General features: G+C 39.3%; 1 protein-coding gene across 2 annotated transcripts in view; it reads right to left on the reverse strand.

The window, feature by feature from the left end:
- The window catches only part of LOC114299145 (uncharacterized), an 86,129-nt gene that overhangs the window by 57,282 nt on the left and 10,880 nt on the right, over positions 1-17,967 (reverse strand). Inside the window, exons 4-5 of one of the 2 annotated variants that reach the window (XM_082912675.1) lie at positions 13,159-13,240; positions 1,164-1,470 (exon numbers count right to left, since the gene is read on the reverse strand). In XM_082912675.1, the coding sequence (XP_082768801.1) occupies positions 1,164-1,232 (69 nt within the window). In that variant the 5' untranslated portion in view covers positions 1,233-1,470; positions 13,159-13,240. The remainder of the gene's footprint in view (positions 1-1,163; positions 1,471-13,158; positions 13,241-17,967) is intronic. The other variant, XM_082912676.1, reaches the window with a different exon arrangement.

The following is a 17,967-nucleotide window of genomic DNA, read 5'->3' on the forward strand; positions in this document are numbered from 1 at the left end:
GCATCTTTATAGCCAATACAATCTTTGTGTTGAGAATAGTTGCCCCTCTCTCTAATAGCTTAAGCTTTTAGATGAGTCAGTGGTTAACAATCTAATATAGTATCAGAGGAGGCAATAGAACCTGAGTTCAAATGTCACCGTCTACCCAATTCTTTGAAGGAAAGAAAACAAAAACAAAAAAACTTGTGTGTGCTTGCCCCACTTATGAAGAAGAGTTTGGCCACACATGAGCGGTGTCTTAAGAATATAATATAAATAATAAAGTTGGCCCTCCCTATAATAGCTTAAGCTTTTAGATGAGTCGGTGGTCAACAAGCTAATACTTTGAACTGCCAATCAAAAAATATAATCTTTGAATATGTACGCTCATTCCTTTTTAGTTTTCATTAATCAAAATCTGTTAGGAGTGATGAAAGAAATGATTATTAAAAAATAAAGGGTATTACGTTATGCTGATAAAGGCTATTATGAAATGCTGGTCCTGTTAATGCACAGTGCTGGGAGGGGAACATGGGGAACAAACCTAACTGGTGTAAAACCCTAGCAGTGAAAGGAAGGAGACTGCTGAAAAATTCCTTGTAATTCGATTCAATTTCAAATCTGACCTGATCAATGTCATTACATCAAGCCCCATAGAAATACTTTTTGCAAAACACCAATCCAAATTAAATTAGGACAACAGAATGAAATAGACTTCAAAAGAAACTAAATTTCCTAAACTGATAAAACTAGAACTTCAAACTCCATCACAAAACTATGCAATATTTACACAATGTGGCAGCTCCCAAACTTGAACAAGCATTCACATACTTGGCAATATGAAACAATCAAATGCAATGGCAAGATTTTGGTTTTGTTTCCTTTTCATTCTAATGTGAAGTAAATTTTTTATTTAAATTCTTACATTACCTACACATATATACACCTTCAATTCCACCCAGACAGTTAAATTATTGAATGTGCTGAAAGAAAGCTATCTCACAGTTCCTTCCCTTCTCTTCTCAATTTTATCCTCAGTTATTCTATTTTTATGCCAGCAAATGAAAAGAACCTCAAATCAACTTCTACAAATTTTAAAGTAAATGGGACCTAATGATAACAAATTCGAAAGAGATCTCAAAATATATATCTTTATATATATAGTAGATAAGTTAGGAAGATACAGCATCGAGTCTCTGCACAAGAATAATAAGTTCATCTAAATGATCCCAAAGCAACAACTTCATCTCCATGTTGTTTAACACATCAGGAGATCTACTAGTTGGTTTCACTTTCTTCTCAATGAAAGCAGCAGGTGCCGAAGTAATTGGCAGGAATGATAAATTTGGATTAGATGGTTTCAGCCTATCATCTGACCCGTCAGAAACTAGATCCTTTTTTGTCAATGCCTCAGTGAGAGCTAAAATGCAATCAGCAGCAGCCACTGAAAGGCGAGTTGGCAACTCAAATCACCCCTGCAAAGTGCTACAACTAAAAATATCAAACATTAGGAAAACAAATATAAGCATAGGATAAAGTTGTCAAAAGGATTTCTGAGTCAACACATGCATGCAACAATGACAGAACTAATGCAACGACTGAACTACTAATATTCTAACAAGAGATTCAACGTAATCAAAAAAAAAAAATTCTAAGGCACACAATACATGATGTTTCTCAGATTGCTTCAGAGAATTGAATTGGTCTGATAGCATAATGATAACATCTTGGAGTTGACTTTCATCTCAAACAATTCATAGTAGTTTCTATTCTTTTACTAGGACAAATCATTACATCATCACTGCTAAGACAAAGATGAGGGTCTTGCTCTCAACCAAGAAGCATTATTAGAACCCTAAGCCTTACCATAACTTTTAGAGCAAGTTGGCAAACAAATTTTCCCACCTAGCATATAAATTTCTATGACATTACACAGCAAGACAGTAACAGAACCAGTGAATTCAACAAGCCACTTTTGTATTACATTTTTTGCAAGTGTTTTATCACCAAAAAGAATAGATATTTCAGTAAAGCTCATTACACATATCCCTGGGTACCCGCAGCCCAAAGGGCACACATCTCTCAATAAGAGAATATCAAACCAAGCCTACCTTAAAAATATTCATCACAGTTTGATAGGCTAGGCAAGTAGTTCTAGTGCAGAACTATGTTTTATTAATGAGAATAATGGGTTCCACTTCAACTTCAAACCATAAACCAAACCAAGTTTTAAGTCTCATCAAATGGGGTTAGCTACATGAATCATTCTTCTCCACTCGACTCTATCAACGGCCATTTGGTTAGTCAAATTCAGAAGATTCATATCTCTATTTACTACATAGCCCACGTCAATCTAGGTCTACCTCCTAACACTTTCATCTACCGTCACTGTATCGCATTTTTTCACTATTGTCTTTGTTGGTTTCCATTGTATATGACCAAACCATCTCAATCTATTCTCTCTCAACTTATCTTCTATCAGTACTACTCCTACCCATTCACGAATATACTCATTCCTAACTCTGCCTTTTCTAGGCTTGCCACACATCCACCGTAACATCCTCATCTCAACAACACTCATCTTATCTACATGCTTCTTAGTTGCCCAACATTCCGTTTCATACAACATCGCTGGTCTAATAATCATTCTATAGAACTTTTTTTTTAGTCTAGTGGGTACTTTTATCACATAGTACCCCAAGCGCACTCCTCCACTTAAGCCATCCCGTCTCAATTCTATAGACCATATCCGCTCCAATCTCCCCAGCTGTTGTGATAATCAATCCTAAATAACGAAAATGCTCACTCTTAGGTAGTTCTTGGTTCTCAATCTTCACTTCTCCTCTACTTCCATTGATACTATTACTAAAATTACACTCCATATACTCTATCTTAGTTATGCTTACCCTAAATTCTTTAGATTCAAGTGCTTCTCTCCAAATCTCCAACTTAGTATTAACTCCTTCTCTAGTCTCTTCCACTAACACGATATCATTTGTAAAAAACATACACCATGGCACATCAACTTGAATATTTCTCGTCAACTGTTAAACTTGATGTATGGAAAAATAGAGAGAATGAAATATGTATTGATGATTGATATTATTGATTTAATGTTATTTATATTACAATGATTCATGATTCCTATATATAGAAGAGGGTGAGTGTGTAGTAGGTAAGGAGTAGGTGAAGTGGAGGTGGTAGTGGTGTAGTGGGTTAGGTTTAGTGGAGTAGGTGAGGTGGTAGTGGTGTAGTGGGTTAGGTTTAGTGGAGTAGGTTTAAGTGGGTGAAGTAGGTGATAGGTTTTAACAGCCCCCCGCAAACTCAAGGGGGATAGGAACTAGCCAACTTGAGTTTGGAGAGAGTAACAAAACAAGAAAAGACATAAAAATAAAAGAGGATAGGAGACACTGTATGGTCGTGTCAGACCATTGGTGAAGACACTGGATGGTGGTGTCATAACATTGTAGAGGACACTGGATGGTTGTGTCAGACCGATGTAGAAGACAGTTTATGGGGTCATGTCGGACCGTTGTAGCAGACAATGTTGTGATAGTTGTTGTGACAGTTTACGGAGTCTTGCTGGACCCTTGTGGAAACTAACCGGAATCAATGTCGGGACAGTTTACAGAGTCTTGTCGGACCCATAAAGGAGCTAACCGGAATCAATGTCGGGACAGTTTATAGAGTCTTGTCGGACCCGTGTAGAAACTAACCGGAATCAATGTCGGGACAGTTTACAGAGTCTTGTCGGACCCTTGTAGAAACTAACCGGAATCAATGTCGGGACAGTTTACAGAGTCTTGTCGGACCCCTAAAAAGTCGCACCCTCAAAAGGTGTGCCCAATCTGTCAAAAAAAGGCGTGCCATCAAAAGGCGAGCCCAAGTCATAAAAAGGTGTGCCGGACATGATGGCGAGGCACGTGAGTGCCTTGGCTGGCGCGCCCGTTTGTCGTCTGGCGTCAAGTGGCGCGCGAGACGCGTGGCTGCCTCGGCTATTTAACCAAGGTTGATGCTGAGGCTGAGGCAGACAAAAAACTTCAGAAAATCCTCTGAAAAAACTCTTCCTTTGCTGAGAGAGAAACTCTGTAATACTCTGTAACCAACCCGTCTCTGAAACACTCAGCAACATGGCCTCTTCTTCCCGTCCAGCGACCCAGAACATGGCCTCCTCTTCCCGTGGTCTGCTCACGCTCTTTCCAGAATTGAACGAGTCCACAAGAGAAATAACTGGTGCGGTGGCCAGTGAACCTCAACCAAACACCTCTGGTTTTGCTCCGTTGAACTTTCCGATGCGGTTGGTGGAGCAAAAAATGGCGGTGCAAACTGATATTGAGGCCAATCAGTATACTCTGAAATCATGTGTGGAAACCATGACTGCGGTCACAAACCTGTCGCACCGGCTGCAGAGCAGGACAAATGAGGTGCAGCAGTTAAACTCCCAGCTGACTCTGCTCCAACGCATGTATAAGGATGCGCGAGCAGAGATAAGTGTGCTAAAGGCAGAAAACAAGGAGCTGAAGCGGAAGGCCACCGTGATGTTCCGATTTGGAGGGCCGCCATATGCTGCAGTGGAGGAGCAGGGAGTAGTGATCGTGCCCAGTGGAGTGGGAAACACGGAGGCAACACCGGCAAGGACCGCCCAGGACGGAGGCAAGAAGAAAAGACCGGCGGCAGAGTAGAGAAAAATCCCGCCTGTGGATGTGGTTGTTTGGTTTGTTTCGTTTTGTGTGGTCGTTTTTTTTTTTTTTTTTTTTTTTTTTGTGTTTGGTGTAAAATTGTGATCGGGGTTGATCCCGGAGATGAATAAAATATGGTTGGTGTGCAAAGCTATATGGGATGAATGGAATTGGAAAGAGATTAAAAATAATGGGAAAGAAAAATAAAGAAAAGAAATAATAAAAAATATATTTGAAATCAAAAATGAAAGATAGGGGAAATAAGGAAAGTGGGTTGGAGAAAATAAATAAAAATAATGGAGTGTGAAATCAAACGGAGGACAGATGATGTTTTTTTTTTTTTTTTTAATTTAATATATAATAAAAAAGAGATATATATATATATATATAAAATAAAGAAAGTGGGGAAAGTGGCGGTGGATGCAAAGTGGGTTGGAAAGTGAAAAGATGAGAGAGAGAAGGCATGTGGGTGGTTGTCCATTGTGGAGGACAAACATAGTGGGTTATATTATATTCAGAAAGTGGGCGGTGAGATGAGAGAGAGAAGGCATGTGAGTGGTTGTCCATTGTGAATGATGGTTTTGATGATGGTGATGGAGGAGTGAGTGTGGAGAGTGAAGGGTCTTCGGCTATGTCGCGGATGAACCTCTGAGGAATGGAAGTGAGTTTGGACTTCCTGAGTTCTTGGACATCGTCGATGTGCCCAACATGGATCGGAGATACAAACATTGGAGCCATGGCTATGAAATCAAATTGAGGCTCAAAATTTGAGAGAGATCGAGACAAAAGAGATTAGAGCTCTGTTCTGTTTCAGAATTATGGTTGTTTGAATCCAACGGCGTAGGAGTATCAGAGACTGAAATCCAACCACTTCCATCCTCAGAAATGGCACCATATGGGCGTCTGGACCTAAGCTCCTCGAGGCTCTTCATCCGCTTGACTTCAATATCTTCATCAACCAGGGGTTTCTCTTCATCTGCTGAATCATCATCTTCTTCAAGCTTTACTGGTTTTTTTTTTTTTTTTTTGCCAAACAGGGTCTTCATCAACACGAAGAAGAAGCCACCATTATTTCTATTTAATTACCTTCCTTAATGGAGAGATGGTTTGGAAGAATTCAGTGAGAGAAGGTTCTTGGAGCGCTTAGACGGCGTAGAAGGGAGCAGACCGCCGTCAGTTCGAGCTCGCTTTGCCGCTGAAGAATTCCTGTTATCCACCTGAGACATGGCGATGAAGCTCTTTGTCAACACCGAATACAAGCACGAACGTGTACTCAGGTCCAGAGGTACCAACGCGGTCCACGGGTTGCCGGAGAGGTTGAAGCCCTAAGAGGAGAAGACCGAGGAGGATCGGGGAAGTCGAGTTGGGTCCGGAACTTGCGGCCCGTGCAGAAGGCTCGGACCAAGGTGGTGATGGGTTGACTGAGTGAGTCAAGGACAGCGACTCGAAGGAGTTGGGCGTGAAGGTGGTGGACTCGAAGAAATTTCAAGGTATGTGTAGAAAATTCTAGCGGACTAGGTTGAGGTCCGGCGGACGGCTAAGGTGAGGTTGCCGCCCGCCGGTGAAGCGAAAATATTAGGTTCTAAACCTGCTCTGATACCATGTTAAACTTGATGTATGGAAAAATAGAGAGAATGAAATATGTATTGATGATTGATATTATTGATTTAATGTTATTTATATTACAATGATTCATGATTCCTATATATAGAAGAGGGTGAGTGTGTAGTAGGTAAGGAGTAGGTGAAGTGGAGGTGGTAGTGGTGTAGTGGGTTAGGTTTAGTGGAGTAGGTGAGGTGGTAGTGGTGTAGTGGGTTAGGTTTAGTGGAGTAGGTTTAAGTGGGTGAAGTAGGTGATAGGTTTTAACATCAACTAATCCATAACTAAAACAAAAAGATAAGGACTTAAGGTTGATTCTTGGTGTAACCTCACAGTAATTGAAAATTCACTTGTCTCTCCAGCAGGCAATCTAATAGTTGTCACCACACCGTCATACATGTCCCTAATCACATCAATGTAACATTTTGTCACCCCTTTGCTCTCTAGCACCCAATAGATTATATCCCGAAGTACTCTATCATATGCTTTCTCAAGATTGTTGACCTACCACACATAAATCCAAATTGTTTCTCACCACTATTATATCTCACAATCGACTATGCATCAGCTTGATTCCTCTATGGTTGCAATTCTGGAAATCTCCTTTATTCCTATAAATTGGTACTAAAATACTCTTCCTCCACTCTGGCATTTTCCTAATCAACAAAATCTTACTAAATAACCTAGTCAACCAAGCAACCCTCTTCTTACCCAAACATTTCGAGATATCATCAGGTCCTAAAGTCTTATTTGATTTCATCTTCTTAAGCGCAATCTCCACTTCAAATTTCTTAATCTTGCGATAGAACCTGTAGTTTTGGTTTTCCTTATTACTAGCTACTTCCTCCCCTTTCGACCTTCTTCCATGTTCCTCATTTAACAACTTCTCAAAATAGTTCTTCCACCTCTCCTTAATCTCTTCATCCTTCACCAACATTTTAGAGTCCTTACTCCTGATACACTTAACTTAATTAACATATCTTGTTTTCCTCCCTCTTATCTTAGCAAGTTTGTATATTCTTTTCTCTCCCTCCTCACTACCTAGTCTAATGTATAGGTCATCGTAGGCTTTCAACTTAGCCTTTCACTACTTTTTTGACTTCCTTATTAGCCAATCTGTAACTCTTATGGTTTTCCTCAATTCTATCCTTCTGCCACTTTTTAAAGCACTCTTTTTTCGCCTTTACTACCTCTTGAACCTCCTTCCTTCACCACCAAGTTCCCTTAGAGTTAGGTCACTTTCCTTTCAACTCTCCAAGGACTTCCCTTGAGATTCTTCTCATACAATTAGCCATTGAGTTTCACATAGTGTTAGCCTCATCTTTTAAGTCCCAAGTACCTTCTTTATTCATTCTATTCTTAAATATTTCCAGTTTATCCCCTTTTAGGTCCCACCATCTCGTCCTACGATGCCCACTATCCTTCCTAGTTCGATATTGCCCTTTAAAGCATAAATATAGTACCAAAATCCTATGTTAAGACGTTAAGCTCTCTCCCAGAATCATCTCACAATCGCTGCATTTTAGACGGTCCAGTTTTCTTACTAAAAAGTAATATATTTGACTCCTAATTGACCCACTCTTAAAGGTTATCAAATGTTCTTCTCTCTTCTTATACACAGTATTGGCCACCACCAGGTCAGAAGCCAACGCAAAATCTAAAACACTCTCTCCAGCCTCATTTCTATCACCAAAGCCATACCCACCATGCACTCTCTCATAACCTAGTTTATCTATTCCTACATGGCCGTTGAAATCTCCACCTATAACTAGGTTCTCTTCTACGGGTATCTCCTGTAATACCTTATCCATTTGGTTCCAAAAATCTCTCTTAGTCTGATCATCAAATCCTACTTGGGGGGCGTATGCACTAATAACGTTCACTATATCGAAGGTTTTTTGCATATCTCGAGGTTCTGTAACTTCATATTGTTTAATTCTACTTTTCACTTCAAGTAATATAATTTTCTCTTTATTTATTTCTAGACAACTAAGACACACTAATGACTCAGCAGGAACTTAAACGTGGCTAGCCCTACGGGCGCCACATAATCACTATCACACCCCCACATGGCAAACCCCCAAGACACCATAACCCTTAGGGTTGCATGCCAAGCCTAAGAAAAGGCATACACGCAAACCAAGTATGGAGTTTACTAGTGTAGTTGCCGCCCAATCATAGGAGCTCCAAGACAAATGAGCCAAAATATGAAGAGCTCGACATGGCTCATGTAGTGGAGGTAAGCTTGCTCACTTGGCAGCACCATGACTCACTTGGAGCACTAGATAGCCATGGTCCTTTATGCCTCATTCTAACAGGGAACACTCTCTCCCTACTCATTCTCACTCAATGACAACACAGTTGGGCTCTTGACTAACCTATGTTCACTTGACTGCTAGGCTGGGCCCTTGGCTCACCTATGTGCTCACTCATTCTACTTGACCACTTGGCTGCCTAGGTTGGAAGCAAGGCCTAGGCATCCCCACTCAGGATAATTAGAGGATTGTGAAGTAAAGGATAAGATCATCGGTTCACCAAAGTCGCTTGGTTGTCTCTCCTAGGATCATAGCTCCACCTTGGCCAAACTTAGAGAGAGGGCGTTGACCTTACACTCACACTTGATATAATCCCCGAGATATCATTCCTATACCTTTGGAGTTCCTATTATGCAGCTTGCCCAAAGGCTTGAATCGTAGAACATAGCAGTAGGACTAATATCACTATTTGTCGAGTCGACAAGAGCTTTCCACATGTCCATAGCTTCCTTGAGCATCAACACTCCTAGAGTATATATAACGGTATCATGAACGCAACCACAACAAATCAACACTATCATCATAATCACAAACTAATAATAGCAAGATAAGAGCACTAACCTATCTTGTACACAAATAGTAAGTGTTCAAGGTCTCTCACTACCACCCTCTCTATCTCTAAGGGTGCCTTGGTCTTCATATCCTTTAGATCCAGGGATATTGAGTCATTGAAGTGCTTGCCATTTTCATAAAGGCCCACAACTGAGCACCTCTAACACCTCTCACCCACAGTATGTATTTTCATTTTGTTTAGAAAAAGTTTTTTTTTCCCTTCCTCCACCCACCGCGCTCATTACCAACACCATCACCGATGACCTCCTCCAACCACCACCAACCACTACTAACCACCACCACCTTTCGCTAATACTCGTACTAGAAACCACTTTTGACCACCATATCTAGCGACCAACCGTCAGCAACCACCTTTGGGTACCGCTACTCACCTTCGATGGTAGGCAACAACCTCCGATAACCACCTTCGCACGGTAAAAAACCACATCCGACCACAATCCAGGATTGTCAACAAACACTTTCAATCACCACTTCCCACCAGTCACCCATTTCACTTGCTTTCCAAACAATTTTAAGACACGTGTACTACTAACACGCTTTTGCTTGATATTTCTATAAATAACAAACAATAAATTGTACACGTTACCAAACAGCACCTAAATGTATGAAAATTCTAAGTTTCGGATTTTTTATTTTTTGATAAGTCCAAGTCTAGGGATTTTAAACTAAGTCGAGAACAAAATTGATTCCAAAACCAAATCTAAAAGCCTAAGGTTGCGTTTGGTAGAGTTTTGTAAATATGATTTGAGAGTATGAGTTGTATTTTGAGTTTGTGAGTTTTGAAATTATGATTTGAATGTGGAAAATTTGTTTGGTGAAAGAGTTTTGAAAAGAGTTTTGAATTGAATGGGAAATTTTTGATGTGACATGATATTTGATACAAAAACTTACAACTCATAACCAAACATACAACTCAAAATTCTATTAAAGCACATAAAATTTTTTTTAAAAATTAAGAATATATTTTATTCAAATATATAAAAATTAACATATGTCAAAAAAAAAATTCCCCTATTCCAGTCAACCGGCCGGACGACTGGTGGGACGTCCGGTTAGGCCAAATTTCAAAAAGAAAAAAAAATTCAAAAATCGCGCTTTACAGAGTTTTCTGCAGAGTTTTGTGTTTGTTGTGGAAAACTAATTACAAAACTCTATCCAAACATGATGTTACAATGTGCGGGTAGAATTAGGATTTGAAAATCCTTCCAAACAGAGCCTAAATATTGAAAGAATATAGCAAAAGCACGACTCATGTGCTTCCATGCTCAATCTAAAGCCATTATATTTCAAATGTATGGATGTTTGGCCCTTACATAGGATCTTCTAGGAAAGATGGTAGGCATTGAGACGGCAGGGACCATCGGAGGTGGAGTTGGTGAGAGCTAAGGCAGCTCTCTAGAAGAAGAGAGGGTGATGATAGTACAAACTAGAGATAGACCCTCTTAGCTTGTTGGGAGATAATTGATAACATGTTTGTGTTATTTTGCATGCATGAAGAAGGTCATGGGGGTCAGCTTAGCCAAAGCACAATGTACCATGTTGGCGGACAAGTGGATTATTAACCCCTGGATTTGACAAACCAAAGTCTTCCCAACTATTTACTATGCCCATGATCAAACCTCAGAGGTCATCTCATAGGACTACAGTACGTAGCTATGTTCATCCTCAAACGTTGTATCAACGCTCTGCAATTGTAGGATCCTTCGAGGTGTCACATCATCACATTTCTTCTCTCTCTCTCTCTCTATAGTCAATCAAGGTTCAACCAAGTGAGGGTGAGGCAGGCAACCTTACCAATCCCTAAACTCTCAAGTCTCAACTCCAAACCACAAGTCCTTGATGAAGGTTCATAGGCCCTACCCCTAGCCTAGATTTGATGTAGTAGTACTAAGGTTCCTTGAGTATAGATTGTTGATCAGCTCGGTGAAGGCCAATCAGTGTACACTGCTCAAAGGAAATCACACGATGGATACCGTTTGATGGATATTGCCTAGCATAACTCGGTCGGATCAACACCGAGCCAATTGCCATGGAGAGGCACAACCAGAGTAATTGCCTTGATCTTGGAAAGGTGGGACAAGGGATACACTCAGTCAAAGAATTAACTAACCAAGATAGTAGAACCAAGTGTATCATATCATCAGTAAGCCAAGAGATGACTACTTAAGAACAGAGAATAAAACTACCAGCAAATTTCATCCAGAAACACAAACACCCATACTTAATGTTCAACGACTAATTTAATAAGCTGTGTGATGTTCCAATCCCACCAAGATGTCAACAAAATGAGTTGTCTCACCAACTAATAAGTCGAGAAATATTTAAGTCAATTTTGTAAAAAAATTTCAATAAAGGATGGATGAACCCAGAACTCAAGAACAAAGATATCAACACATCAACAAGTTAACACAACATCCTCCCTAGCTCATGCAACAAGAAAGTTTACATTGAGAGTTATCCAAATTGCTTGAGCAATGAACTCATTTACTTCCAATCCGAAATGAACATTTCTCATTAACGCTAAGACAAAGATCGTCATTCGTATTTCCTAAGCCAAAAAGCCTAAATCTAACGAAACTAGACGCATATCCAAGAGTTCCAGCACAATGGGTCCCATGATATGTGATGGATGCAGAACACTAGCATGTTTTTTAGACGACTGATTGGCTCATATGTATTTATTGAGGCACCCATTTGACATCACATTCATAAGATCACATGGCTTAGCAAGCTTTACAAAGTCCTTTCAACATCAGTCAATCCCCCAATCCTGACCCCTTCCATCAACATCTGTAACAGTCTTACACAAGCAAATGTAATTCCAGGCTTCTAGTCCACTTCCTGCCCTCATCCATCATGAAGAAACCATACCAAGAAAAATATCACCCAATTTTGAAACTTGATTTGCAGGTTCCTATTGAACAGGTCTAAAACATGTTCCATCATCAATCCTAACAAGAATTCACATGGTCCACCATCAATCGTCAATGAGAATTTCCACACCACCATAAAACACATCCTTCTTCCAAAGAAACGAAAACAATCCCATATCGCATATGCCAAGTGCCAAAATCATGGAATGGAAGGACTAATAGAAGCATTGATGTGGTACACTATACCCCTAGGTGTGTAGCATCTGCAAAGTCCGTAGCTTCATACATTTGAACACAAAAATATTTGTGTTCATCTATCACAAGGATATCTTTCATATTGGCAAGTAAATATCAAAGAGTAAGTATACTCATCTTTTCGTAACAAAATTAAAATATTTCTAAAATTGTTGCTTGAGGTGTTCTTTTCTTATTAACTTGTATTCAGTGCGTACCAATAGGTAAGGATTTTACATATAATACAGTTGTCCTTGTCTTGTATGGGTCCTTACAGTGTCTAGAATGAGGTGATTGTTTTCTTATTATCTTATATTAAATTAGTGTTTAACAACAAAGTAAGGATTTCAAGTCCAGACAGAGTTGTCCCCATTTTAGAATTATATCCTTGTAGCTCTTTATGCCCTCTTCATCTACAAATTGAGACTAGACCACTCCAGGTGGGAACCCAGTCATTAATTCCAAGATGCTTTATCCAAGCATGCTCACACTTCACCAGATAATATTAATGGCTCAAACTTAGAGATGACCAGATACTGCTAACCCAAAGGCCACCAACCCACCCCCCCAAAAAAAAAAAAAAAATTTAAAATAAACACCAAAACATTGAGGGAAGACCAAAATGAGAAGCAAATTATCGTATAAATGGAAAAACAAACAATAGAAATCATAGTGTGTAGAATTTGAACTTCAATTAAAGGCAACCTATTAGGAATCCATGCAGCTTGAGCGTGGTAAAGAGAGAATGCAGTTATAATTATAAGGCAGTCTCAAAACAACTGGTGAATCAGAGCAGGCAACAAATACTGAAGCAATACACACAAACAAAAAAAAGCTTCCTTCAACTTGCAGCTAAATGCCTGGTTACCAAACGCCACTGCCACATTTTGATGTGAAAAGACATACCTTCCAATACATACAATAGATATGAGATGACTGATACATGATGAAAAATTTTTCAGTAATGAACGATACTTGTCCTTTATTCCTGCATTCAGGGGGGGGAAACAAAAAAAAAAAACAATCCATTACACTTCCGCAGAGAAGGGAGAATGCCAACTGTAAATATGATTCCATAACAAAAACTAAGAAGAAATGCAAACATATTTATATTTTCTTTTGAGAAATCAGGATCTATGTACTGACTAGAAGACGATGGATTTTTTCCCCTTTGCCATTCTTTCTACTGAAAGTACAAATGTCATTAGTTTGAAATGGCTTAAACACAATTATTAAAAGTAAATTTCAATTTTCAACTAAAGCTCTTCATGCTCCCCTTTCAGTAAAAAGAATGCCCAAAATATGGTTACTGTGGTTGGCAGGTTTCCAATGGTCAGCAGAAGGGTATTGCATTCTATTAATAAATAAATAAAAACTAGTTGAGCCCAATATCACATTTATGTTCTTTCTTTAGATAACAAATTTTTTAAAACAAGTAGAATGTGCAAAAACAAAATCCATCCACAGCATACAAACTCCAGAACAAAAACAATAAACCAACAGAGCCGAAGATAAACAATGAATAAAATTTCACATGGAGGTATTCCAAATGGTCCATTGCTTGCTGCATTTACACAAAGTTGGGCAGTCAAGCATGAAACATTCGAGTCCAAGGGCAGCCACTTGTACACATAAAACAAGAGATTATCTCTGAACCCCGACTCCCAGTTTACCTAGAGCTGTCATGGGTAAGGGATCACTAGGCAACTAAGTATTTGGCCCACTAGGTAGAAATGCTCTGTTTCAAAAGTAACTTATTTGAATATTGAACAAGAAGAAGGAAGATCAAACTTCTCAAAAAATGATAATTGAATATCTAAAGCATTTGGCGACTTATGTTTTCACAATGACAGAGACCTGACAATTTGTGAATCTCAGAATGATGGAAACCAATACACAGTGGTGACTGGCAACGTTCAAGTACAAATTGGATTAGATTTGACAACGACACTAAACATATTGCTCACATATTACTCACCCCTTAGCGACTCCTTTCTATAACAAAGGCCTCTACATACAGGGGTTGAATATAGGGAAAGCAGATGTAATTTCTGCTTCAGTGGCAAAATTCCAACTCGCAAATGTTAAAAAATATCTGAAATCCAGGTATCACAAATTTAGAATATCCCTGAAGGCTATACAGCGCATCCAAATACCAACTGGTGATAATACAATAATTGCAATTAACAATTAACAGATCGCAGAAGTAAGACACAAATTGTTGGCCAAATTAAAACCCAATTAAACAACCACATTATTCCTGCTTCATTTCAAGCTCTGACCAGCCGGCTTGGTAAATCCAGGATGACATGGCCAAAAGATCCTTGACAAAATTTACACAGCCTAATTAACCCAGATTTTGATGAAAGCATCTGTCAGGAATTTTTTTAATTGTTAATTAGCTCATTTACTCCAAAGGATCCCTGGTTGTAGTCTAATAAAGCCACAATTTATGAAAAGATTGCTACAAAAAGTGGGTGGGAAATTTATGTGAGTGCAATTTGAAGCACCACACAATAAAGTATGCAACAAGCTCCACACAACTAGATAAATAGAAACAAACAAATCAGCCTAACGTAACTGTTAGAATATATAGTGATATATGTTATTTTTTGTGTTGAGTGAGGGTACTATGGTCGTATTGTGTTTTATATATTTGCTGATGTTTTAGGCTTATCAAAGGAACCAAGAAGCATACGTTTAATAATAGCAGTCCTCTCTTTGTTCATTCTCTCTCTCTCTAGCCCTAATCAAAGTTTTCCATACTTTTACACTTCAACATGGCATCAGAGCGACGATTCAACCTTGTCAAAATGTTCTTCGGTCACTCACGATTCCTTTGAGGTGACAATGATGTGTTGACGTCATCTTTCGTACGATGACGACAGCATGACATCACAAACTGTACGGACGAGGTAACCCCTTCTTGGTCGTCTCCCTCTTCTGATCTCAATGGTGATTTTTGTGAATTTTTTTGAAATCATCTAGTGTGAGTTTCTATTTTTGAAAGATTTTCGAGTTAATGGTATCGTATTTCTGATTTGCGATAAAGCTCCTTAAGCAAGACTCTTTTGATTGTTGAAACCTCTTCCTTGGGACCGAAATAGCCCTAGGAGGCCATCCTTGAGTCTGTTTTTGCTTCGTGTTGCTGCTGGGTTGATTTTTTGCTGATTTCTAGTGGATTTTCCTTGTTCGGCACCTTTGTTTTGCCTTGGTTGATCATTCTGGCTCTTCTTTTGGGCTGTTTGGCTACTTGCTGGTTACTATTGGTTGGTAATTTCCTTACTCCACTCTGTTCTTGTTGGTTGATTATCCTTGTGTTTTGTTGTTTTTCCTTTGCATCTGCTAGTTGTTCTCCTGATCATGGCTGATCCAAAACATGATGTGAAATCTTCCATAACTAAGGGCGATGAGTTCCCCAAGTCTATTATCACTAAGAAATTTAATGCTCTGAATTATCTAGCTTGGGCTCATGCAGTTAAAATTTTCTTGCGTGGCAAGAAGTTGCGTTTTCTTACTGACCTTCCACCTATTGAGGATGATAAAGGCTATGATGATTGGTTGAGTGAGGATTCATGTGTTATGGGATGGCTTTGGCATAGTTTGGAGCGTAATGTTACTACTACAATAGAATTTTGTGACTTCTCTAAGGCCATTTGGGACTACATTGCTAAGTCGTTTTCCAATCAAAATAATGTCTCTCATGTTTATGAGTTGTATGAGCAGATCTTTGCTACTCGCCAGTTTGGCCGCCCTCTTCCTGACTATTATAGTGACCTGAAGACTTTGTGGGATCAATTGTTACAGCATCGACCTTTTACTACTGATTTGGCTTAACAAAAAAAGTATTGGGAGGAGTTTATGATGGCATCTTTACTTTTGGGCTAAGATTCTGATCTACGAGTTTCAAAGATCAGATTCTCACTAGTGAGACTTTACCTTCTGCTGCTAAGTCTATTCTCGATTGTTGCGTTCTACTTTGGGCCAGGGTTCTTCCACATCTGGTTAACCTTTGTCCTTTTCTACCTTGATCTCTAACAGTAGTGATCGATGGCCTCCTCGGGGTAATTTTCCTGGCAGCACTAGTTCTCATGAATCCCATACTGGTTCACGTGGTTCTCGTGGTGGTCGTTATTCTCATGATCCTCGTGGTGGCAGTGGACGTGGTACTGGTGTTGTATCTCGTGGTGATCGAAAATGTACTCATTATGGTTCCTTGGGTCATTCTAAACCTCTGTGTTGGCAGAAGTATGGTAAACCTGATCATATGAATCAGGTTATGGATGCTTCATCCTCTCCGTCGACTTTAGTTCCCTCGGACTAGGTGCTTCCCCAACTGATTCTAATGATGCACTCACCACCCAGATTAGTGAGCTTACTGAGATAGAGCTAGTCAATTCTCATACTACTTTTCCTTCATCTTCTACTGCTATCTTAGCTAGCTCAGGTAATATTGCATATATGGCTCAATCCCCTTAACCTTGACTTTTAGACTTCGGTGCTAGTTCTAATATTTCTGGTAATTCCTCTCTTTTTCATACTCTTCGTCCTGTTACCCGTAATATTATACTCGCTGATGGATCCTCCCGACCTGTTAGTGACCAAGGCACTCTTCAACCCACTTCATCTCTCTCCTTACCCTCTAGTCTTTATGTTCCGTCCTTTCTTTTTAATTTGCTTTTTGTTAGTCAATTAACTCAAGTTCTACATTGTTCTATAACCATTTCTCCCTCTTCTTGTGTTTTACAAGACCTCCAAACCAAGAAGATGATTGGTTCGGGGCATGAGAAGAATGGATTATATTTTTTGGACACTGCTAGTTCTCCTCCTAGTTCTGTTGTTCTGTGTGCAACAGTGTCTCCCTTGCAATGGCATTTCCGTATGGGTCACCCGTAAGTTAGTTATTCTGAAGTTAAGCCATTTGTCTCAACTTGAATGTGAAGCATGTCAGCTCGACAAGCATCACCGTAGTTCTTTTTCTAGTCGTAGTGTTAGTCGTGTGTCAGCGTGTTTTGATTTAGTCCATACAGAATATGGGGTCTTTCTCACACTCCCACTGTTAATGGTTTTTTTTATTTTTTTATTTTTGTGGATGATTATTCTTGGATGACTTAGTTGTTTTTATTACGGCAGCAATCTGACTTTCCCCAAATAATTTCTAAGTTTTATAATGAAATTTTTACTTAGTTTGGGAAATGCATTAAAATATTTCAGTCTGATAATGCCTTAGAATATGTGCAATCTATTGTGAATGTTTTTTGTGATGCTTGTGGTATTATCCATCAAACTAGTTGTGCTCATACATCACAGCAAAATAGTTTTGCTAAGCGGAAACACCAACATTTACTAGATGTTGCCCGGACCTTGATGTTTGATATGCATATTCCCAAACAATTTTAGAGTGATGTTGTGCCTACTGCATGTTCCCTTATTAACCGCATGCCCGCCGTTGTTTTACATAATCAGTCTCCCTTCTCTCAATTATACCCCAATTGTTCTCCGTTTTCTCTTCCTCCTCGTGCTTTTGGTTAGCCTTTGTCCATGTCCTGGATCCAAGGTTGTATAAACTAACTCCCCGTGCTCGAAAATGTGTTTTTGTCGGCTATTCCCATACACAGAAAGGTTATTGGTGTTATCACCCTTAGTCTCTTCAGTCTTTACTAGTGTTGATGTTACCTTTTTAGAATCCACCTCTTTTTTCTCCTCACCTAGTCA

The sequence above is a fragment of the Camellia sinensis genome, unplaced genomic scaffold (genome assembly GCF_055761805.1).
Source record: "Camellia sinensis isolate YWXY unplaced genomic scaffold, ASM5576180v1 Unanchor4, whole genome shotgun sequence".
In the NCBI taxonomy this organism is placed as follows: domain Eukaryota; kingdom Viridiplantae; phylum Streptophyta; class Magnoliopsida; order Ericales; family Theaceae; genus Camellia; species Camellia sinensis.